The sequence below is a fragment of the Leptodactylus fuscus genome, chromosome 11 (genome assembly GCF_031893055.1).
Source record: "Leptodactylus fuscus isolate aLepFus1 chromosome 11, aLepFus1.hap2, whole genome shotgun sequence".
NCBI classification, from domain to species: Eukaryota; Metazoa; Chordata; class Amphibia; order Anura; family Leptodactylidae; genus Leptodactylus; species Leptodactylus fuscus.
This window is the reverse complement of record NC_134275.1, coordinates 21,215,308-21,241,564: the sequence shown is the minus strand read 5'-3', so window position 1 is coordinate 21,241,564 and position 26,257 is coordinate 21,215,308. Positions and strand designations below refer to the sequence as shown.

The 26,257-nt window shown below is 41.2% G+C and overlaps 1 protein-coding gene across 2 annotated transcripts in view; it reads left to right on the top strand.

Annotated features, from left to right (window-relative positions):
- BRINP1 (BMP/retinoic acid inducible neural specific 1) overlaps positions 1-25,796 on the top strand; it is a 190,901-nt gene extending 165,105 nt beyond the window's left edge. For both annotated transcript variants that reach the window (XM_075260066.1, XM_075260065.1), the window contains 2 exons: positions 18,754-18,976; positions 24,274-25,796. In XM_075260066.1, the coding sequence (XP_075116167.1) occupies positions 18,754-18,976; positions 24,274-25,414 (1,364 nt within the window). In that variant the 3' untranslated portion in view covers positions 25,415-25,796. The remainder of the gene's footprint in view (positions 1-18,753; positions 18,977-24,273) is intronic.
- Positions 25,797-26,257: the final 461 nt, after the last annotated feature.

The following is a 26,257-nucleotide window of genomic DNA, read 5'->3' as shown; positions in this document are numbered from 1 at the left end:
TCTAGCCCTCACCATTCTCAAGCAAAAATTTATGTTAGTTTCCGGACAATTATGCTCTTCACTCTCTGGTGATCATTGACAATGGTCTGCCGATCCTGGGCAGGCACCTGGGCATAACTGTGGGGAAACCAGTGCCGCACCTCCCATGATGTGACCTGAAGCGACCGCTTCAGGCGGCGCTATCCCGGGGCCCCAGGGGAGGGCTTCATTTTTGCTGACCTAAGCCAGTCCAGGACAAGCTGTCCTGGACTGGCTTAGCGTCACCGAACGGTGGATTGGGGTGGCCCTGTGGACGCAGCGCTGCTCCAGTGGCCGCCCTTCACGCTCAGGCAGATGGCAGGTCCTCTCCCTGCCTGCTAACGACGCTTGCTCTGCTCCGTCCCGCCCCCTCCACTCAGCCCCGCCACCTCCGCTCGGCCTGCCCCGCCCCCTCCTTCGGGGGGGAGGGGCTTTCTGACGTCCGCCTCAGGTGGCAGAAACACTAGGTTCACCCCTGGGGGAAACTAATAGCATTTATATGTCAAGAATATTGGGGACTGTAGAAAAAACTCAGCGCGCACTTATTGAATAATGCAAAGAGTTGGAGTTGGGGGTGGTGGTGAAACGTCCTCGTTAACTGCTTGCAACATGGAGTTACAATTGAGAGCATCAGGGAAGCCGCCGGGAAGCCGTCCCCTATGCAGTTTCTCCGGGGCTTAGGATGGAAACCCAGTGGACGGACACAGAGCGCACAGGAGAGCAAGTGTGAATGCCCCCTTGAATAGAGATTAAATATAAAAATGTTACATTATGGAATGGGATAAACTTTAGAGATGAGCGAACAGTAAAATGTTCGAGATTCGATATTTGTTTCAAGTAGCCCCTCAATATTCGACTACTCGAATTGAATATCGAACCCTATTATACTCTATGGGGGGAAAACATTCGATCAAATTATACTTACCAAGTCCACGAGTGAGGGTCGGGCTGGATCCTCTGTGCAGTCTTCTCCGTGCAGCGTCCCCGCGGCATCTTCTGGCTCTGAATTCACTCTGCCAGGCATCGGGCCTGGGCAGAGCCGACTGCGCATGCCTGCTTGTAGTGCGGGCATGCGCAGTCAGCTCTGCCCAGGCCCGATGCCTGGCAGAGTGAATTCAGAGCTGGAAGACGCCGCGGGGAAGCTGCACGGAGAAGATTTCTAAAGGTAGGAGAAGAACCAGCGTTGATTGGCCGACTGTATAGCATTTGGCCAATCAATGCTTGTTCTGCATCAAACTTTTCCATTCGAATAGCGAATGGTACTCGATCGAGTACGAGTATTTCGAATACCGTAGTATTCAATCGAATACCTACTCGATCGAATACTATTCGCTCATCTCTAATAAACTTACCTAAAAAGTTTTGTTTGGTACTGTAGAAGTTGGATAATGAACAGATAGTTTGGAGAGCGCAATCCAGGGAATGGGTGCAGCTCCAAAAAAGTCTTGAAGATGAGTTTAGGAGGTTTAGATTATGAAGAAGGTTAGTTTTAGATTACTGGTAGAACAAAAAGGATAGGTAGGATAGTATACAGAGATAAGGGAGATACAGAACAGATATTTTAGGTGAGTGATATGTTGAATGCATGTCCCCAGTTATAAACAGCTTTTCATAAATGAATAGTACATGTGCATATAAGAAACTTTGTTCTATATCTTATTAAGGTAATATGTTTCCTTTGCCACTTATTAGGCTTCTTTAGTTTTCCTTGTCTCCTTATCAGCCTGCTTTGTTCGTTTTTTTTTTTACATACAGTCTGTAGCGATATGCTGCTCTCTCACAGAGCTCTATGGAGATGGGAAGACGTTGAAGAAAATGTTAATTGCCTCTTATGTCTAGCACAGCAGTACTAAGAGCCCCTCAGTCACAGAATAGCAGAGTATAGCAGCAGAAGTTACGTTCACCCTAGACTAATATGTAAGAATTAACTCAGCTTGATATATGGAGAGGTAAACATATTTGTTAAATAAGATATATTACAAAGTTTCTTATTTTTCTCTGTACTACTCATTTCTGAAAAGTTTTTCTTTTCTTAAATTGGAGGAAGGCTTTAAATTGTATACTGTGGTGGATGAGCAACAGGTGCGTCACCGGCACAGAGAGGAAGGACAGCTTTAGTATTTTGTCTGAAAGATGAGACTGAATGCTGCGAAAGACTATAATAAGTGAAAGGCTGATAAGTGGATAGATAGATAGATAAGAGATAGATAAATAGATAGATAGATAGATAGATAGATAGGATATAGATAGATAGATAGATAGATAGATAGATAGATAGATAGATAGGAGATAGATAGATAGATAGATAGATGATTGATAGATGGATAGATAGATAGATAGATAGATAGGAGATAGATAGATAGATAGATAGATAGATAGATGATAGATAGATAGATAGATAGATAGATAGATAGATAGGAGATAGATAGATGATAGATAGATAGATAATAGATAGATAGATAGATAGATAGATAGATAGATAGATGGCAAAAATTATTTGAATATTTTACCTGCCAATGGAATTGCAATCTGTTTTTTGAGAGCACTTGCTAGCCAATGACTATTAATACTTACAGCAGCCTCAACAGTGTTTACATATGGACAAATGGATGAGTGGCAAGTGTAACATGCGCTAGCAGATTTGTAGAAACAATTCTCCTACATGGCAGACAATAAAAATAATTTACTTTTAGCAAATCAAGAGGGAGAAGAGATTTGGAAGACATATAGCTTATGTTTGAAAGGAAAGGTATCACAAAGGACTGTACATGAAGATCTAAGAGCAAGTTTTCGATTTTCGCTGAAAGTATACTTTATGATCCAAAAGTTTTTATCTATTTTATCCATGCTTATATTTCCTTAAAATATTATATATTGATACTTTTCATATATATATATATATATATATATATATATATATATATATATATATTAGATAGATAGATAGATGTAAAGATATATGGTCTATGGTGTTTGTGATACTGTATGGAGGCCATTACACAATACACAGTGTACACATACTATATGTGGCCTCGTTAACCACAGAAAAATCAAAGCATTCATTTTTAAGGTAGAAATGATTGTGGAAAAGGGTTAAAGTTTGATGGCTTTGATATTTAGCAAAGCAAAGAAAATCTAAATTTAGTGTATGTCTTCACAATGAGCTCTTGTCTAGGGACATTACATAGCCAAGTCCACACTGTGCTCAGATATTATGTCTACATTTTAAGCTTAAGAGGGTAATTTCGAAGATCTCAATTTGAAACAATTCTAGAATGGAGAGGACATCAGTTGTAGCAAGTCGTCTGTAATCAAAACATAAATAGAGATAATTATCCTTCCACGCTGAAACAAAATCCTTGCTCCTTCTGAAGATTTGCAGGGTTTGATAAATATAATCCCACGGGGGAGAGAATTCAAGGAAGAGGAGATAGTTTGCCAAATGAAATGGCAGAATGTCAATGGAACAATCTTACGTTCTATGTGATAGCAGGATATTGCAATTATTTTTCTCAATTGCATCCGTATATTCATGCTGTCATTGTGGCACTCAGATGGTAACACTCTTTTACAATGAACATCGCGTGCTTCTTCAAAATAGGGAAATAATGGACCGTAACTTTTCTATGGCACTTAGGTAACCTTGTTTCTATGTATTTTAGAGATATTGCTAAACATTACCATATAAAATAAAATAATATTATAGCAAACTTAGCTTGAGTCATAAGAATTGTCTAAATTGTTCATGTATCTTGTGGAGAAGGTGACCTTCAGGTTGTACTCTCAGAGAAGTATCTAACCTGAATCCTGAACTTTGTATGGATTAGATTACCAGTGACCAGCCAAACTGGAGGGATCTAGTTCAGATATCTGAATTATTTCTGTCCATCGATTCCAAGCCGCCATGTAGACACATTTTCATTCATATTATATAACCAGAAGTCACAGTGGTGAAAGGTCCAGAAGGAAATCTAAGCGTAAAACTTAACTTTTATTATGGAAAAAAAATCTCCAGTGTGAGTATCTGTCACATAAAATGTATATATATTTGTATTGGGTCCATACTACAATGGGTGTAGGGATATCAGCCACCCTGACACATAACCACTAATCTTTTCCCAACCCCTCAGGTATAGGTAGATTCACACCCAATGGGGGTCCTCCAGTGTGGAGTAGTCACTGAATGTTCCTAGACATCATAACCCTAGTGACCAATGGTGACTGCACCTGTCAGTATTTGTGAAATACCCCAATCAGGCATATGACTATTAAGGGATGCATATATAGAGTGACATATCTGATGAAACAGAGCTATAACTCCATTATTCCTAAATTCATTCCCAGTCCGCCTGTCAGAGGTATAAAACGATACCCTAGTCATCCCAAGTGTAAGGGAACCCCAAATATCGTAATATATAAAAGACCAGATAAGTTCTGTATCATGAGATGCAGACACAGACTACCACTGTCTATGGCCTTTAAGTAACTGAGAGATAGGTATAGAGTCAGTTGGCCCATCACCCATTACAGCCATGAAAAAATCCAGAACCTCCCCTAGATACAGGAGGACGGAATCAGGGCTCGACGATTTACAGAACGCTCAACAATGTTTCCTCCACTAAAAATGATCATGAGTTTATCAGGAGCCAGTTACGTGTCAATCTTCATAAGCCCCATAGGCACATAGTGCCTGATCTTGTCTCATACATACTATTCGAAGTATTGGATCTCACCATCAGACCTCCAGTTATTACTGCAGACTTGTTCTATATACGCATGTACGCCACAGGATCCTTCTGGACCATCCACCACTGTGTCTTCTAATTTAACCCATTAATGGTGCAGCACTCTTGGTGATCTTTCTAAATTCTACTCCAAAATATTCATGTTAATGATAGTATCTATATGCTCCACGTGTATAATACCAACAAATGGCATGGTTTACAGTCCAGTGGATGGCACCATTCTAGACTATGAAGTCCTACATTGTGAGATAATACCAAACTGAAGCCTTTCACTATTTTGCAGACATTTAGCATTTTACAATTTATTTCCATTAAGCATACATTAAGAGTAAAATATTAAATAGTAATAATTCTAATTGCTTTGTAATATACTGTGTACGCAGCTTAAATACAAAGTTTGCATCTCTTTGCCATACAGAACACGCTGTAATATATTGTTCATTTAATTACACGGAAAAGTTTTAGTTATTGCTTATTAGTGTATTATTTGCAAGTTGCTGTTGGGTGTCCTCAGAATGTATTGATAGGACCTCTCTTGTTTCTGTCTACACGGCCCTTAAGATACAAAATACAGAATCCGCAGATACAGCAGGTTCTCGGTATCGGTCTACATTAATGACATCCAATTAGATTCCTCTTTCTGTTACATCCTATCACACTAGTAATTGTCTCACATCAGCAAGCTGTCTCTAGGAACATCACATCCGCAAGCTGTCTAATACCATGTATTTTCGTCGCCATGAACTTCTTGCGTTTCCATCGTCTACTAACCTGTTGAATCCTGATGCTTGTATTCCATTATGTAGTACTATTATACCTAGGTGGCCTCATCTTGGAGTTATGTTCTTTTCTTTAGTCCTAATATTTAATCACTTGCATGCTCATACAGTCCTATGAAAAAGTTTGGGCACCCCTATTAATCTTAATCATTTTTAGTTCTAAATATTTTGGTGTTTGCAGCAGCCATTTCAGTTTGATATATCTAATAACTGATGGACACAGTAATATTTCAGGATTGAAATGAGGTTTATTGTACTAACAGAAAATGTGCAATATGCATTAAACCAAAATTTGACCAGTGCAAAAGTATGGGCACCTCAACAGAAAAGTGACATTAATATTTAGTAGATCCTCCTTTTGCAAAGATAACAGCCTCTAGTCGCTTCCTGTAGCTTTTAATCAGTTCCTGGATCCTGGATAAAGGTATTTTGGACAAACAATTCAAGTTCAGTTAAGTTAGATGGTCGCCGAGCATGGACAGCCCGCTTCAAATCATCCCACAGATGTTCAATGATATTCAGGTCTGGGGACTGGGATGGCCATTCCAGAACATTGTAATTGTTCCTCTGCATGAATTCCTGAGGATTTGGAGCGGTGTTTTGGATCATTGTCTTGCTGAAATATCCATCCCCGGCGTAACTTCAACTTTGTCACTGATTCTTGGACATTATTCTCAAGAATCTGCTGATACTGAGTGGAATCCATGCGACTCTCAACTTTACCAAGATTCCCGATGCCGGCATTGGCCACACAGCCCCAAAGCATGATGGAACCTCCACCAAATTTTACAGTGGGTAGCATGTGTTTTTCTTGCAATGCTGTTTCTTTTTGGACGCCATGCATAACGCCTTTTTTTATAACCAAACAACTCAATTTTTGTTTCCAAAATGAAGCTGCCTTGTCCAAATGTGCTTTTTCATACCTCAGGCAACTCTATTTGTGGCGTACGTGCAGAAACGGCTTCTTTCTCATCACTCTCCCATACAGCTTCTATTTGTGCAAAGTGCGCTGTATAGTTGACCGATGCACAGTGACACCATCTGCAGCAAGATGATGCTGCAGCTCTTTGGAGGTGGTCTGTGGATTGTCCTTGACTGTTCTCACCATTCTTCTTCTCTGCCTTTCTGATATTTTTCTTGGCCTGCCACTTCTGGGCTTAACAAGAACTGTCCCTGTGGTCTTCCATTTCCTTACTATGTTCCTCACAGTGGAAACTGACAGGTTAAATCTCTGAGACAACTTTTTGTATCCTTCCCCTGAACAACTATGTTGAACAATCTTTGTTTTCAGATCATTTGAGAGTTGTTTTGAGTAGCCCATGATGCCACTCTTCCGAGGAGATTCAAATAGGAGATCAACTTGCAATTGGCCACCTTAAATACCTTTTCTTATGATCGGATACATCTGGCTATGAAGTTCAAAGCTCACTGAGGTTACAAAACCAATTTTGTGCTTCAGTAAGTCAGTAAAAAGTAGTTAGGGGAATTCAAATCAATAAAATGATAAGGGTGCCCATACTTTTGCACCGGTCAAATTTTGGTTTAATGCATATTGCACATTTTCTGTTAGTACAATAAACCTCATTTCAATCCTGAAATATTACTGTGTCCATCAGTTATTAGATATATCAAACTGAAATGGCTGTTGCAAACACCAAAATATTTAGAACAAAAAATGATTAAGATTAATAGGGGTGCCCAAACTTTTTCATAGGACTGTACCCCGGTACTTCTCTAGAACATCTCTAGAATCCACCGTTTCCTTCCTGAAAATTACCCAAGGTATTATAGTCACTCTGATTCATTCTGTTATGGATTCCTGTAACTCATTATTAAGTCATCTACACCTTCCAATGTGATCTCAGTGCCATAACCTGCTTCACCACCTCGTCCTCTGCCCTGTAATGGCACTGGTTGCCCATTTATTACTAATTTTAGCTTCTACTAATCACCCACAAAGCTGTCTTCTACCAAAGGTCTACGAGTACGTCCTCCATAATCTGGACCTTACTTTCTTGTCTCCAAGACCTTCCTTGAGCTTGGTCAGTCTCTCTGATATGCTTTACCTTAGATTAAACTAGCTCTTCCACAAAATTGTTATTTTTGGTCGGTAAGAAAGGTACATGATTAGAGATGAGCGAACAGTAAAATGTTCGAGATTTGATATTCATTTCGAGTAGCCCCTCAATATTCCACTACTCGAATCGAATATCGAACCCTATTATACTCTATGGGGGGAAAATGCTCGTTTCTGGGGTAGGCAACATTCGATCAATTATACTTACCAAGTCCATGAGTGAGGGTCGGGCTGGATCCTCCGAGAAGTCTTCTCCATGCAGCATCCCCGCGGGGTCTTGCAGCTCTGAATTCACTCTGCCAGGCATCGGGCCTGGGCAGAGCCGACTGCGCATGCCCGCACTACAAGCGGGCATGCGCAGTTGCCTCTGCCCAGGCCCGATGCCTGGCAGAGTGAATTCAGAGCCGGAAGACGCCGCGGGGAAGCTGCACGGAGAAGACTTCTAAAGGTAAACTGGATAAACATATGCTGGGATGATTTAGGAAAACCTGCACTCGCAGGGGGTTGGACCCGATGGCCCTTGAGGTCCCTTCCAACTCTGCCAAAAAGTAAAAGGTAGGAGAAGAACCAGCGTTGATTGGCCGACTGTATAGCATTCGGCCAATCAATGCTGGTTCTGCATCGAACTTTTTCATTCGAATAGCGAGTGGTACTCGATCGAGTATGAGTATTTTGAATACCGTAGTATTCGATCGAATACCTACTCGATCGAATACTACTCGCTCATCTCTATACATGATATACATTGTAAATCTCACCATTGGCTGTATGTGTGAGATATCCTCTCTATTTTGGTCCTCATTTGGGTCATTTGACCAACAATCAGACTTTCCAACTAATAAGAGGTCAATGGAGCAGATTTATTAAAATAGTCTAAAATCAAAACTGTCTTGGTTTCAACCAACTCCTGAAAAATAAAAACTGAATTGTGATTGGTTGTTGTGGGCAAGTAAGGTAACTACCTTACTATTTTTAATAAAAATCTGCCTCAATATCTTTGGTCATTCCTATGATGGCTTCAATGTGATTCTCATAAGAATCAATAGAGGAAATGCCTTCCTGTCTATACAACATGCTGCGTTAGTTGGAGTGTTGGAAACATTACACAGCTGAGGACCAACTCACGAACATGGCCACCAGTAAGAACCTATTTCCCATCTTGAACAATTACTAAACTACACTGTTCTAGAGGTTACAGCAGTCAATTTCTCTTCTCTTTCTCTACTTTTACTGACATATCCCTATCAGGCTCCACCTACAGCTGAGAGCCGTTCCATCAGCTCATGGGGGTTGGGCAATGTGAAAGAGAATGTGTGACTGTCATAGGCCGGGCAGGCTTCAGGGCCTTCTGAACCAGTACAACTAAAGAACTTCCTATATATTTCCTTTTGTAGCCACTCTTGGCTTTGGCTTAAAAAACTGCAGCAAAGTCTGCAACTAAAAAAGCTGTGTTTCCGCAACGTGGGGCCTTAGCCTTAGGCATGCCCGTAATTCAGTCCAGCCTTTATCACCTTTATTCCACAGCACATACTGTAATTTCTTCTTTCACAACCCTTTGCCCAATCTTCCATTGGCGTACGTTGATTAAAGACACAGAGATGTCAACCTGGGGGAGCCCTTTACGGGGTGATTCACATTTCATGGCAAGAGTAGTTGTGGCATGTCCTTTATAAAATATTTAGAGATGAGCGAACAGTAAAATTTTCAATATTCGTCTCGATTAGCCCGGCAATATTCGACTACTCGAATCGAATATCGAATCCTATTATACTCTATGGGGGAAAAATGCTCGTTTCAGGGGTAGGCAACATTCGATCAAATAGAACTTACCAAGTCCACAAGTGAGGGTCGGGCTGGATTCTCCGAGAAGTCTTCTCCACGCAGCGTCCCTGCGGCGTCTTCCGGCTCTGAATTCACTCTGCTAGGCATTGGGCCTGGGCAGAGCCGACTGCGCATGTCCGCACAAGAAAATGGCCGCTTACAGTCAAAGCGGCCATTTTCTTGTAGCGCGGGCATGCGCAGTCGGCTCTGCCCAGGCCCAATGCCTAGCAGAGTGAATTCAGAGCCGGAAGACGCTGCGGGGACGCTGCGCGGAGAAGACTTCTAAAGGTAGGAGAAGAACCAGCGTTGATTGGCCGACTGTATATCATTCGGCCAATCAACGCTGGTTCTGCATCAAATTTTTCCATTCGAATAGCGAGTAGTATTCGATCGAGTACGAGTATTTTGAATACCGTAGTATTCGATCGAATACCTACTCGATTGAATACTACTCGCTCATCTCTAAAAATATTATATTCAGTTCCATATTGAACACCAGATTGGTACTAATGAGCCAGGTAAAGGGTTGCAACAATTGGGTGACAGGGTGAAGAGACCTGAAAACCAGGAGACTCCTGGGAAAGCCAACTGAGTTGACACATCTGAAGAAGATGCCGGGAAATGATTATCTCTTGTTTCATTTACAAACCTGTTAGGTCCATTATTGGTTTTGTGCACAGTCAAAACCATCTCAAGTGGAGATGCATATTCCATTTATAGCACCATCCATCTATGTTACCGCGATGCTTAGATAATATACTAAATCATCCTTTGAGCAAACAGTCTAGGTAATGACATTTCATGCAACAACAACACTCTTCTGAATATCATATTAATGACTTCATAACCCCAATGGAGACACCATATTGGTATTAAATAATAAGACTATTCATAATGACACGTTACCTTAGAGGCAGAGGACTCAGTGGCATAGCGTAATGTATCTCTAATAACTTTATGCATTTGTGTGATTCTGAAAGCCCATTGTGTACAATACCCTTGGATGCTGACATCCTTTGGTCTGCCGTTGAAAAGACATTTTTAAGTGATTGATTCTAGACATGTGGTCCATGGGATTCCGCACCATTTTGAGCCATATTATATCTGCCTCCTGTGATGGTAGAAGAACTGCGGAGGGGATATGCCGTCTCTAGTAAAGATGTTAAGAGAGGAAATTTTTTTATTTTTAACATAATAGTCAAATTTGTCGGGTACGCACAGAAGAGGATAATATTATACCGCGGAGAGATTTAGATAAACTGAAGAGTTGGACAGAGAAGTGACACATTCAATTTAATGTGGATAAATATAAGGTAATAATTGTAAGGTCCCCAAGGATGCGATAACAAATGTCCTAATTACATACAAGCCATGGTACATCTGGGGAAGTCTGGCATAGAAACTTAGGGATATTAGGAGATTGTAAACTGAATTACAGCAACCAGTGCCAGACAGCTGCTGCCAAGGCAACTACGACCATGGCATGAATAAGAAGCGTGTGCACAGGCGTACATGTACAAACCGAGGTTTGCCTGCATATAAATCACTTTGTCATACCAATGCTGGGCACCATCTCGGGCTCTGTCGTGTACAGGCATACCTGAGAAGGATGGAACTTAGAGAAAGAAAATAATGTTATTTAAGTGAATTTTTGGATATATTATCAAGAATAATTAGAAAAATATGAAAAAAAATCTATTAATTATATTTAGAGATGAGCGAACAGTAAAATGTTCGAGATTCAATATTCGTTTCGAGTAGCCCCTCAATATTCGACTACTCGAATTGAATATCGAACCCTATTATAGTCTATGGGGGGAAAATACGCATGTCAGGGGTAGGCAACGTTCGATCAAATTATACTTACCAAGTCCACGAGTGAGGATCGGGCTGGATCCTCCGAGCAGTCTTCTCCGTGCAGCGTCCCCGCGGCTTTTTCCGGCTCTGAATTCACTCTGCCAGGCATCGGGCCTGGGCAGAGCCGACTGCGCATGTCCAGACTACAAGAAAATTGCTGCTTACAGTCAAAGCGGCCATTTTCTTGTAGCACGGGCATGCGCAGTCGGCTCTGCCCAGGCCCGATGCCTGGCAGAGTGAATGAAGAGCCGGAAGACTCCGCGGGGAAGCTGCACGGAGAAGACTTCTAAAGGTAGGAGAAGAACCAGCGTTGATTGGCCGACTGTATAGCATTCGGGCCAATCAATGCTGGTTCTGCATCGAACTTTTCAGTTCGAATAGCAAGTGGTACTCGATTGAGTACGAGTATTTCGAATACCATAGTATTCGATCGAATACCTACTCGATTGAATACTACTCGCTCATCTCTAATTATATTCATTTATATTTCACTTTAACTTGTATAATAAAACTTTTATCCAGATCTTCTAATGATGGGTTTACGTATTCAGAAACAGGAGGGAAACTGAAAAAGAGCATAAAAATGTCATCTGTTGTGTTCGGCAAAAAAAACAACTGGACATAATTATTTTGGCTTATTATGACTGGACACAATTATTTTGTGTGAACTGAACTGAAGCTTAAAAGATTCAGTTTATTGTAATGTTAAATCATTGTAATATCAAAATCCTCTACCCATTAGATGTGATTATTGGTTAACCCCTTGCCGACAGCCGTTGAACTGTCATGTCAGATGTCACTCTTTAGAGATGGTGCCTGCTCAGGAGTTGAGTTGGTGCAATAGTCACCAGTAGAGATGAGCGAGTACACGCTCCATAGAAATGAATGGATGCACCTGGTACTTCCGCTTTGACGGCGGCCGGCCGCTTAACCCCCCGCGTGCCGGCTATGTCCATTCATTTCTATGGAGCGTGCTGTTCGGATCGGCTGATTCGAACAGTACTCGCTCATCTCTAGTCACCAGGTCTCGGCTTTATTTTCATGCATATGATCACACTCTTTTCTGATACCAGGCATTAACGCTTCTGATGCCTTGGACAAACATGGCCGAAGCATCAGATCACCGACACCATTTTTAACAGTATTACTGTTCCCCCCAGAATAAGAGCCGGCAGTGCCGTCCTGTAGTCATGAAGATAGGGCGCCTATGGATAGATGCAATAGATTAGTATTTTAGTGGTGATCAGAACCCCTAAAGTTCAAGTCCTTTAGAAGATATAAAAAAGGTAACATTATAAAAAAGATTAGAAAAAAAATAAGTAAAAAAATTGATTTAAAACTTAATTATCCGTTTATTTAAAATTTTATTTAAATAAAAAAAATAGAAAATTTTTTTTTCCCAAGATCCAAAATGAAAATAAGTAAATAAACACATACACCTTATGTATCCTCTTATCTAAAAATGCTTGAACTACAAACAGGAAAATTCTGTCGCTGGGAAAAAAAAAAATATCAAAATGGCCAATTTTTTCACTATTTTGCCTTCCAAAAAATTTTTAATAAACGACTATCGAAATGTCAGACATTTCCCAAAATGTTGTAATTAAAAAATACAATACAATTACACTGCTCCACATTTGGAAATATAACAAAGTTACAAAGACGCCAATCTTATTTTTCTTCAAATTTTTGGATTGACGTTAACAAAAACGATAAATGGCCACTGTGGGAATGGGTTAACTCTTTATATCATTCTACAAATTGCAATAACAGCCATTAATTGTCATTATATGGACCAATGCACATTACCTTATTCTTGATTCAGACCGTTGAGTTGCGAAGAGCTATAATACGCTGTCCGTAGAAGTCTATAAGATCCTACTGTGCTTATGGCATTCCTCCAATTCCATATGGAGGCTTTTTTTTGCAAAAACCCAACAAAAAATAAGTTCTGTGTTCGATCAAATCCTGTATTCTAGAAGTATTCTCCCCTTGAAGCATTGCTTCTAGGGGAGGATATCTTTGTAATATGGCAGTAGACAGAATAATCATATGACAGGACGGGGAGTGCCTTAGGCTCCAATGTAAGGAGCACAGGGACTCCATGTTCTTCCGTACAGGCTCCTTGTATATGATGGATATGTTTATGCTTAGTACAAGCAAGAAACCTTTTCCACCTCTAAAGAAGAACATTCGCTGCTTTATCCCAAGGTCTTTATTTTATCTTATTGATCTCAAGGAATGCGTCTCTACTTTATTTTTTTACTTTACTTTATAACTGATATCACTGCTTACAGGTTACAAACATAGTGAATATGGTTCCGTCAAGGACTACATTAGAAGACAGCGTGACCAGTTTTTTGTTTTTTACCTCTTGCATATACCATAATAATGGACTCTGGAGCATTGAACTTATTAACCTCTTCAAGACAGAGCCTAAAAGTACCTAAATGACCAGGCCTCATTTTTCAAATCTGACATGTGTCACTTTATGTGGTAATAACTTTGAGATGCATTAACTTATCATGATGATTCTGAGATTGTTTTCTCGTGACACATTGTACATCGTGTCAGTGGTACATTTTGGTCAATATGTTTTGTCTTTTATTATGAAAAAATAGAAAATTTGGTGAAAATTTTGAAAAAAATGCAGTTTTCAAACTTTGAAATTGCATGCCTTTCATGTAGAATGTCATACTACCCAAACTACTTCATAAATTTAATTTACCATATCTCTGCTTTATATTGGCATCAAACTTTAATTGCCCTTTCATTTTTTTCAGATGTTATAAGGCTTAAAAGTCAAGCAGTAATTTTCCAAATTTGTAAGAATCTTTCCAACACACATTTTTCAAGGGACCAGTTCTGTTCTGAAGGGGTCTTGAAAGGCCTCTCTAATAGAAACCCCCATAAATCACCCCATTCTAAAAACTACACTCCTGGAAGAATTCAGAACTGCATTTAGGAAGTTTCTTAACCCTTTCAGCATTTCACGGCAATTAAAACAAAATAGAGGTCAAATTTACAATTTAAATTTTTTTTCACTAATATATTCATTTAACCCTAGAATTTACACATTCACAACGTGTTAAAGGAGAAAACGCATTCTAAATTCTATTAAGCAATTTCCCCCAAGCATGAAACCGTCCCATGTGAGAAAGTTAAATGATGTATGGGCACACTGTAGGGTCCAGAACAGAAGGAGCGCTATTGGGATTTTGGAGGGCAGATTTTGCTGGAATCTGTTTCAGGCACCATGTCGCATTTGCAGAGCCCCTGAAGTGCCAGAACAGTGGAAACTCCCCCAAAATGACACCATTTTGAAAACTAGACCCCTCAAGGAATGTATCCAGGGGTATAGTGAGCACTTTGACCCTACGGGTGTTTCACAGATTTTTTTTACCATTGAGACATGAAAATTTAAAATTATTTTTTTTCTGATATAATGTCACTTTAGCCCCCAATTTTCCATCTTCAAAAGGGGGTAAAGGAGAAATTGCAACCCACATTTTGCTACACAATTTGTACTAAATGCAACAATACCCCATATGTTCTGGTATACTGATATACGGACACATGGCAGCACTCAGAACGGAAAGAGCGCTAATTGGGTTTTGGAGGCCAGATTTTGCTGGAATCATGATCAAGCACCATGTCCCATTTGCAGTGCCCTCAAGGTGCCCAAATAGTAGAAACCTCCAAATTGTGACCCCATTTTAGAAACTAGACCCCGTGAGTTATTCATTGAGGGGTATAATGAATATTTTGACTCCATAGGTTTTGAAAAAATTTGCGTCAAACAAAAAAAATTCATATTTTTTACACAAAAGTGTCATTTTAAAGGCAGTTTTTTTTCCCCATAATGCATGAAAATGAAGAGAAACACCCCAAAATAGATTACCCCATTTCTCCTGTGTTCAAAAATGTACACTTTGTGGCCTTAATCCTATGTACGGACGCACGTTAGGGCCCAAAAAGAAGGGAGCACCAACTGGATTTCAAAGACATAATTTTTGCTTCTAAATGTTTCAGGCCCATTGCGCATTCAAACAAGATTTGAGTTACCAAAACAATTGAAAACCCCCATAAATGACCCCATTTTATAAACTAGACCCCTTAAGGTATTCATTGAGGGGTACAATGAGCATTTTGACCCTATAGCCGTTTCACAGATTTTACTAACCTTGGGATGTGTAGGTTCAAAATTACTAAAATGTCCCTTTATCTCCAAAGTTTTTATTTTCACAAGGGGTTAAAAGAGAAAAAGCCCCCCGCAGTTTGTTACACAATTTCTCCTGAACACGGCAATACCCCATATGTGGCCATAATCTGCAGTATGGGTACTTGGTGGGGCTCAGAATGGAAAGAGCGCTATTTGGGTTTTGGAGAGCAGGGTTTGCTGGAATAGTTTTCAGGTGCCATGTCGCATTTGTTGAGCCCCTAATGTATCAATACAATAGAAACCCCTCAAAAGTGACCCCATTTTAAAAACTACACCCATCAAAGAATGTATCAAGGCGTATTATCATTTTGAGCCTAAAAATTCTTCCCAAAAATTAACGTACAAAATGAAAATTGAAATTTTTAAAGAAATCAGCCATTTCGGCGCCCTATACATTGCACCCACTTTGTGTTGTCAGAAACCTGCACTCCTAAAACTATTAAGGAGCCATCCCGAGGGGCAAAAAATTATATATGTGGGTGTAAACTGCTACTTGGGCACAGAGCAGGGCTCAGAAGGGAAGGAGCACTGCGCTTTTTAGCTTTTGGGGTGCAGATTTAGAGGAACCCTCTGGGCGCCATGTTGTTTTTGTAGAGCCCTGGAGGCAACAGTAAACTGGAATTCCCCAAGAAGTGACCCCATTTTGTAAGGGCATTTTTTGGGTCTCTGCAAATATGATATGGTGTCCAAACACCAAGAATCTAAATCTGCACTCCAAATGTACATATCGCTCCTTCACATCTGTGCCCTGCTGTGTACCCAAATGGCGGTTTATGCCCACATGTATGACACTGGTGTACCCCGGATAACGTACGTAATGCCATATGTGGGTAGAATCGGCTGTTTGGGCACAGCCGGGCACAGAAGGGAAGGAGCGCTATTTTGGTTTTTGGAGCACAGTTTGGTTTTAGGACACCATGCCACTTTTGCAAAGCCCCTGAATTGCCAATAAAGTGGAATCCGCAGACATGTCACCGCATTTTGGACACTACCCCACTGATGGGATTTATCCCGGGCACAACAGCTTTTAGAGCGTTCATCTCTGATACAAGTCGGGCACAAAATATTAGGCACTGAAATGACGTATTCCTGGAAAAAATTATTTTTACCTTTCACAATCAGCTTCGTATTCATTTATGGATAATAAGTTATAGCAACACTTGGGGGTTAAAAATGCTCTCTGTACCCCTGGATAAATCCTTCAGGGGTGTAGTTTCCAAAATAAGGTCTCATATCAGGGGATTCCACTTTACGGGCATTTCAGCTCTGCAAAAGTGTCGTGGAATCCAAAACCGCTCGTGCTCCAAAAACCAAACAACCCTTCTGTGTCCGGCTGTGCCCCTATATCAGTTTATACCCACATATGGCATTGCGTACGGTATCCCGGGTACACCAGTGTCATATATGTGGCATAAACTGCAGTTTGGGCACACAGCAGGGCTCAGAAGGGAAGGAGCGCAATGCGGCTTTTGGAGCACAGATTCAGATGTTTGGTATCTGGACGTCATGTCATGTTTGTAGAGCCTGTAAGGTACCAGAAAAGTGGATTCCCCAAAGGAGTGACCCCATTTTGAAAACTGCACCCCTCAAAGAATTTATCAGGGGGTGTAGTGAGTATTAGTATCCCAGACATGACTGCACAGCGGATGGCGAAGAGTGAATATATAAGCTGTGCGGAGAACATTGCAGACACCAAATTCCCTACTATGTCCCAGGAGCTCCTATAATTGGGGGAGTCACTCTGCGGGTCACTTTGGGGGTCACCTCTGGTGTCTTTTCGCTCATAAGCTGTAAATCTGGAGTGTCCCCTGATTTACGCTCGCACAGCTTATATATTCCCTTCCTGACGCAGCCAGTTGTGTTCTAATGATTTGGTGATTTGGTTTTTTTTTGTCTTCACATTACTAGATGCTATAATTTCTATATTTTCCTGGTGACGTGGCCATATAAGGGCTTGTTGTTTGTGGGATGAGATGCATTTTGTAATTACACCATTTTTGGGTGCCTACAATTTATTGAATACATTTTATTAACTCTTTTTTTGCTGGATTTAAAAAAAAAATAAAATCAGGGGACACTGATCATGTTTGATCACGGAACTGAAGGGGTTAAACTCCGATCGGACACCAGCTCCAATCGGAGTACATCGGGCACAGTGTTAGCTATAACATATAGCTAACACCTGCTCACGATGCCGCCCGCAGGACCATTTACCTGCGGGCGGCATCTCATGTCAGGGAAAGTTTGTTACTGCAACAAACTTTCCCTGACATGGCTGCTACATGATCGGGACCTGAATCTATTAGGTCCTGATCATGTCTCCGTGGACCCCAGCAGCTATTAGCGCTAGGTCCACGGAGCTCCGGACCCTCGGGGAGACCCGATCCCCATTTTAAAAGGGTCAGTTTATAAACGTCGGCGCGGCACAGAGCCCAAGCCGCGCCGACGTTTATATACAGTCAGCCGTCGTGAAGCGGTTAAGATTGTACAGGTCCCATACTACTTCATCCAGAATTTTATAACTAGATCGGCAACTGGGTGGTACCATTCCCTTTTGTCAACACCGATTAGACAGTGTAAGACGGTGTAGGGACCAGAAGTGTAACTTGAAGCTCCTGGACCCAATGCAAAATTTTCAATGGGGCCCCTACTTACCATGGGCAATCGATACCTTTGGTGTCTTCTTATGTTCCTGAGAGGTCTTTAGGATCATCACGTTCCAGAGCTTGATCGTGATTGCCACCCCCTATACAAAGTAATGACACATCGCCAACTGGTAACACCTAATACAACCTAGAATGGTACAATCCAGAGTTCTAGGTAAAGACTCTCCAGAATTATATACATATTTAATAACATTCCAGGAGAGAGGTCAGACGCCATTTACTTCTGAGCATGAACAGGTTTTGAAATCTTACGACATTGTAATTTCGACTTTTTTTGAAATTTTGTTTCCAATGCGTATTATACCCACATATGACCTATTCCCACTGAACATTGAAGACTACTGTGCATATGGATCATATAAGATCATGCTATGTTCTTGTTCTTATTGGCCGACTATCATGTGATTTTAAGTTTCGTGTTTTTCTTCCTGGCTTTTTTCGTACCTCATGGCTCGCCAACGTCATCGTGTCTTCCATAAATTACTTGTATACTTACTCTGGACATCCTGTTTGTTTGTGTTGCAATATTATTTCTCTACAAAATGGATTTTCTCTTATACCTCCACAGATGAGTTTAAGTCCTTCATGAGACGCTTACCCAACAGCCACTTTTTAAGCATTGGAGCCATTCACCAGCACTGGGGAAATGATTGGGAACTGCAAAACCGTTATAAACTGCTACAAAGTTCACTGGAAATACAACGTCAAAAGATGCAGCATACAGCACGAAAGTTATTTGGCCTTAGCTTACGCTGTCGACACAATCCCAATCACCAGCTACCCAGAGAAAGGTAAATTCATCCCTGTACTAAATAAAAACTTTGTATAATATAATAGTAATAAATAATCGTTCTACTATTCCCATAATGGGGTTTCCATTACTTATATACATGCAGCTTTTCTGGGAGGGGAACAGGATGGGACACTATATGTCAGAATATTGTTGGAGAAAGCCAAGTATTACCATACAGTTGTGTTTCAATATCTAGTCTTATATCACGTCCATTTAAATGACCATGAATTACATAGAAGAGGTGAGACTAACAGAGCAAGAACCATTCTTTAATCTTTATGACTTTTTGCTCTCACACATCAAATCAAGGACTTCCTACACTGTCTACCAATAAGTATTTGGATACCTGTGGTCTGAGTGGCACGAGTGGCAATTACGGCCTCAACCCTCTGGGACACGCTTTCCACAAGTCCTTGTATGATGGCTAGTGGTATTTTATTCCATTCAGCTTGGAGAAGACAGATAAGTTCTTTCACCGATTTTGGTCGGCTGCTGCACCCCTTAGTTCGGCGATCCCACTCATCCCAGAGGTGCTCGATAGGGTTCAAGTCTGGGCTCTGGGCAGGCCAGTCCAGTCGGTTAACCTGATTATCACTGTACCAAGCCATGGCGTTGTCATCCTGGAAGTAACATTGGTCCGACCCATAGAACCGCCATAATGTGGGAAGCACACGGTTATCTAAAATAGTGCAATAGGCGTTGGCGTTGAGTTTACCATGCACTCGGACCAAGGGTCCCAGTCCATACCAGGAGAAAAAACCCCAGACCATAACTCCACCTCCACAGAACTTTTCTGGGTGTCCAAAAACTTATACACTTACAGTGTATGCTAATGTGTGCACATGGAAAGAGGTTAGCATCATGAGACAAAACCTTTTTTTTTGCATTGAGCTTCAGATCTTAGAGTATAATAATCAGAGGTCCAGGGGTTCACCGAAAAATAATGAACAGCTTATACTCACCTTTTTTGGGGCCCCATCTCTGCTTTTTTTATTCACAGAATCTTCTGGCCTCCTAAGGCTCCTGATCACTGATTGAACCTCAGCAGTCACATGGTTGCTTGTGTTAAAGTGACATGACATTGATGGGTCCCCATGTGATCGCCAAGGGTCAATCACTTGCCTCATCAGTGGCATGGGGGGCTGACATCACCCAGAAGGCCAGAAGACTGGATGTTGATTTGGAGCTATGTAAGGTGGGGAAACGTGAGAATGAGGTATTCATTATTTTTCCATGCCTCCCGGGGGTCCAGTCATTGTACTCTGGAGTCTGAAGAGCCCGCAGAGTACAATTGTGATTCATGGCTGCTGATTCTACAAATCTTGGGATTGGCCGAATCAGAGCTTTTTGGAAAGCTCGTAATAAATATGGTTGGTTACAATCCCGTTTGCACATTTACTTCTTATACTTCATTTATTAAAAGACGTGAAAATAGACATTATAAATGGGTCTCTATCTACCTCATCGGTATTTCTAATAATTCATTACACACGTGGGACTCCGCTCTCAGTAAAAGGGATTATTTTCCAAAATTGGAGACTCCAAAGGGACTTTTACGGTCAGGACATGATGATGAGCAAAAGATACATCCCATCCAGTGGCCACATTTATTACATAAGCACTAAAACTTACTGTGATGCCCATTTTTGGAGTAATTTTTCAGATCCTGTATAGAGATGAGCGAACACCATTTGATCAAATAGGTATTCGATCGAATATCAGGCCATTCGGGGTATTCGTTCCCAATCGAATATCACGTGGCATACACAGTAAAAATTCGTATCCCCTCCCACCTTCCCTGGCACGTTTTTTGCACCAATAACTGTGCAGGGGAGGTGGGACAGGAACTACGACAACGGAGGCAGTGAAAAAAATTGAAAAAACCCATTGTCTGACGAAAACATGTGACCTCCCATTTATAAGAACGGCCGCCGCCAGATTTGCGGTCAGAGATAGGGAGAGAAACATATCTGCTGAGGGCTAGATAGCGATTAGCTTCAGATAGGCAGGGAAAAACCGAAGAACAACAACAGCTCTTCTCAGAGCTATACATTGCAGGGACAGGAGTGCAGCTTTCCACGGACGGTGGAAAACAGGGATACAGAACAGTTACTTGTTGCTATATACAGTACGTGCAAACCAGCTTTTATTAGGAGTGTCCCCCCCCCCCCCCAATAAATAGCAGGAATCCACTGTAGTTACTTCTTGCTATATATGTGCAGACCAGCTTTTCTCAGGGCTGTCCCCCCAGAAAAGTAGCAGGAATCCACAGCAGTTACTTCTTGCTAAAACACTGCTTTTTAAAGGCTGTACTCACGCCAAGGGCCAAAAGCACTGTATTTTCTAACCACTGCTGGTTAGAGTCTTAATCCACCTCATTCCCCTCAACTCTGCTGGTTAGAGGCTCAACTCACTCCAAGGGCCAAAAACACTGCAGGTGCAAGGCTCTATTCACTCTAAGGGCCTAAAACTCTGCTGGTAGAGGCTGAAGTCACCTAAAGGGCCTCAGTCTCTGCTGGTAGCTCAGCTTAAGGGCCTGTAACTTAATTTGGAAGGGCTCACGTTAAGGGCCATAAAAGTGAATTTTGGAAGGTCTTACCACATCACACACACACACACACATCCACACACACACACACACACACACACACACACACACACACACACACACACACACAATGACAGTTCAGGGTGGGTACTGTTGGATTTCCCATTGCCTATTCCATCTGTGGTTGTCATGGACAACGTGATTTAAAGAGGTGCTTGTTAAGGTTTCATTCGAGTAAAATTTGGGTTTCTGTCCATCCATTTGGGGAGTAAAGAAGGTTTCTGGGTATTTTCCCACTTTGGTAGAGGTTTTTTTGAGTGTGGAAAGTGTGTAGTTGATAGGTGGTGATGGTGGAGTAAAACTGTGACTTGGGCTTGTTAGACGCCCCCAGACATGCTTCCCCTGCTGTCCCAGTTGCATTGCAGGGTGTTGGCATCATTTTCTGAGGTGTCATAGTGGACTTAGTGAGTCGAATGGTGGGATCCCCTGAAACGAAGCATTTTTCCCCATAGACTATAATGGGGTTCGATATTCAATTGAATACTCGAATATTGAGCGGCTATTCGAAATGAATAACAAATATCGAATACTTTACTGTTCGCTCATCTTTAATTCTGTATAATATGGATAGATATAACTAGAAATTTACCAGGCATCATAGCTTTCTTTATTAGAGATAATTCTTGTATCTGATTTAACAAGAGACAGTGACCTAATCCACTTGTGTAATTGTATTAAGACAGGCCGCATGTGACTGTGCCTCATTATAACTTATGAGAGTGACAGAAAGCCAAAAAAAATCGGAATTAAAAGCTGTAATATTGTGAAGCTTAGTTCAGACTAATGTAAGAAAATAAATCATGTTCTCTTCCCCATCCTGTTTTTTTTTCATAAAATAATTGAAGTCATATCCTTTTAATATCACAACTTACATCATTTCACTTGTCACTTTAGTTAACATGTAATTCTTTTTATACATCAATAATAATAGAACTATTCTTTGATCTTTTAGCTTTAGTGTTTGCCCAACAACCAGAAATGAATGTGTCGTTGCTTCCTAGGAGAATCGTAATAATACATAGATGTTCCAAAAATTGCAAAATTGAGTTGGAACTGAGGGACGCTTGAATAAGAAGAGATATAATATATCATAATATATAACTATATATATTGTCTAATTTTATCGTAAGCCTTTGTGAGCAGGGTCCTATTACCCGCTGTACCAGTTGGTCATTATGGTAGTACCATGGAATTAAAGAGGTTATCCGGTTATTCTAAGATTGATGGTCTATCCATAGGATAGGCTATCACTATTATATCTGCTGGGGCCGGAAGCTCAGGATCACCATAGATCACTGCTATGGGGATAGCACGGGGAAGCACTCACCATACAGACTGCAGCGGTGAATGTAGGTGCTACAGGGCTGACCCATTGAAGTCTATGGTGTTGGACCCCGCAGATCTAATTTTGGTAAGCCATCAATCTTAGAAACCAAAGAACCCCTTTAATGGTGCTCTGTAAATAACTAATAATATCACAATGTACACAGTCCAGTCACAATAATGTGACCACCTCTCAAAATCCAGAATAGCCACCTTTGGCAGAGCGGACCGCTGCGAGACGTGCAGGAAGAGAGGGGATGTTGTGATGATGTCACTGGGATGTTGAGCCATGCCGACTCCAGTGCCGTGGCAGCTGCGCTAGGTTACTCAGTTGAGCATCCATGGTGCGAACAACCCAATCAAGGTGGCCCCACGGATTCTCCATGGGTTCAAGTCCGGGGAATTTGCTGGCCAAGGGAGTACGGTAAACTCATTCTGGTGCTCCTCGAACCACGCAGGTACACTGTGAGCTTTATGACACGTCACATTGTCCTGCTGGTAGATGCCATCATCCTGAGGAAAAACTATTCACATGTAGGGGTGAACATGGTCCGCAAGGATAGATGCATACTTGTGTTGATCCATCGTGCCTTCCACAATGATGAGTGCACCCAGATGGCTGATGACACGTGCCTTCTGCGATTATTTAACGTTGACGTCAAAAGTAGGCGGTGGGCACATTAATATGACTGGACTGTGTATTACACAATTTAAAATATGATATATAGATATAGCCAACCTTTACATGACTTCAATATTGAGCCAGCCACAGTGCATTGTAGGAGACAATTGTCCAAGATATTTGTGTAATATAATTTTTAGTTGGTTTGTTTTATTTTTGTTGCCATTGGGATTTTCGTGATCAGCTGTTAATACATTGTAATTTCCCTGCTTCATGGATTAGGAAAGTTATATCTAATCTTTTCTTATGTACTAGATGGTTGGTTGGTCCCAACAAAATAGGTAGCTTCTGCCAACATTGATCAAAGAAGCATGGCCAGCTCTTTCACCCGTATGTTTTTTTCTAAAAAAACGAGTAATTCATAGCACAATTGTCAATCTACAATACTTTACCTTCTCTGCTATCAGTACAGTGGACAGATGATTTCCGTCAGGCAGTCCAGGTCTTATGGATACATTGTATTACAACCACAGTGGTTTCAACATGGTGGTCATGATGCCCATTGCTAACATTTAACATATCTAACAGGGGATTAGTCATCAACCCCACAAGAAGATCCCCACCAAACTGATACCTGTTTATATATTACGCATACCTCTTGCAGGAAAACTTTATTCATGCCTCTTAAAATCTTAATTCCATCCACCTTGTTTGACTATTGTGTATCTATTTTCTTTTTTAGATCAATACAACAGTGGCTGGCTCGAGTGCAGTCTCTTCTTTACTGCAATGAAAATGGTTTCTGGGGCACATTCTTGGAAAGTCAGCGCAGTTGCGTTTGCCATGGAGGCAGCATGCTTTGCCAGCGACCCATTCCATGTATTATAGGTGGCAACCAAAGCTGTGCAATGTGCAGTATGGCTAACATCTCATTATGTGGCTCCTGTAACAAGGGCTACAAATTATACCGGGGTCGGTGTGAGGCACAGAATGTAGATTCAGAGCGCAGTGAGCAGTTCATAAGTCTGGAAACAGAGTTGGACTTCCAAGACCAGGAGCTCCGTTACCTACTGCAGAAGATGGACTCCCGTCTTCACGTGCACACAACTTTCATTAGTAACGAGATTCGATTAGACACCTATTTTGACCCACGCTGGAGAAAAAGAATGTCACTTACCCTAAAAAGCAACAAAAACCGAGTCGAGTTCCTCCACATGGTCATTGGAATGTCTATGCGTATCTGTCAAGCCAGGAACACCACCCTGGATCCGAGCTTCTTTGTCTATGTCAACCCATTTAGTGGCAGCCATTCTGAAGGTTGGAGTATGCCTTTTGGAGAACATGGATACCCAAGATGGGAGAAAACACGTCTTCAAAACAGTCAGTGTTTTAATTGGACTCTTCTCTTGGGAAACCGCTGGAAGACCTTTTTTGAAACTGTACACATTTACCTTCGCAGTCGTACACGTCTACCTTCACTCCTGCGCAACGATACAGGTCAAGGCCCGGTGGACTTGTCAGATCCTACAAAAAGGCAGTTTTATGTGAAGATATCTGAGGTCCAGTTGTATGGTTACAGCCTAAGATTTAACCCAGATCTTTTACGTAGTGCAGTGCAACAAGTTAATCAGTCTTACTCCCAAGGTGGGCAATTTTATTCGTCATCCTCTGTTATGTTGCTTATGTTGGACATACGGGAAAGAATCAACCGCTTAGCTCCCCCAGCTGGACCAGGAAAACCCCAACTGGACCTCTTTTCCTGTATGTTGAAGCATCGCTTGAAGTTGACCAATAGTGAAATCATACGGGTCAATCATGCATTGGACTTGTACAACACTGAGATTCTGAAGCAACCCGATCATATGACAGTCAAATTATGTTAACCCTCCCATGCCTTCCTCTGAGTTGAAACGTTTCTTTTCCAGAGGTGAAAACTCTGAGGGAATTAGAGGAACTTTAATTACCTTAGAACCTACCTTATGACCTGACTATGATTATGCTGCAAACGATAAGAATGGAGTATATTTACATACTTCCTTTTATGAGCTATTTTTGAAAGTGTGGTCAGTTTTCATCCATGCAGGACCTTCAGATTCTAACTACTTTACAGTATTGTTATGTGCTACATTTTTATCAAGTATAAGACATCTATATAGAAATACAGATACGTTAGGCTAACTTAAGTTAAATGTTAAGTCCTTAGGCCGTTCAGCCATTGCTATTTTGATGTTAGTGCAGCTATTTAGTATTGATTTTGGATTAAACAAGGATAAGGCTTTAAGAATGTAATGATATTTCCGATGATAGTCACCATTACACACCACATACAGATCTTAGATTAGCACTGAGCCTTGGATCTCCTGTGTTACTTTGTGGCCCACTGCCACCACTAGGGTCCAAATCACGTATGTTCTGCTGAAGCTTCTGTTACTTATACGAAAGCTATTTCCCACTTTAGTTCTCATGCACACGGCAGAATACTTTGTATGTCTATGTCTCAGTATCTTTAATGTACAATAAGACCTATAGATGTCTATGGGTGGCACATTCATGGACGTGAGACCTTATTTCCATTAGGCCCCTAGTAGCAAGTTGTAGGATCAGTGCTCTGTGCTAAAGACATGAACCTCTAATCTCTAGAAAAATAGACTGGAAATAGTGATAATATATGTTTTCAAAAAGAGCTATGGGTGCACTTTACCATGAAATACAGTATAACCATCATG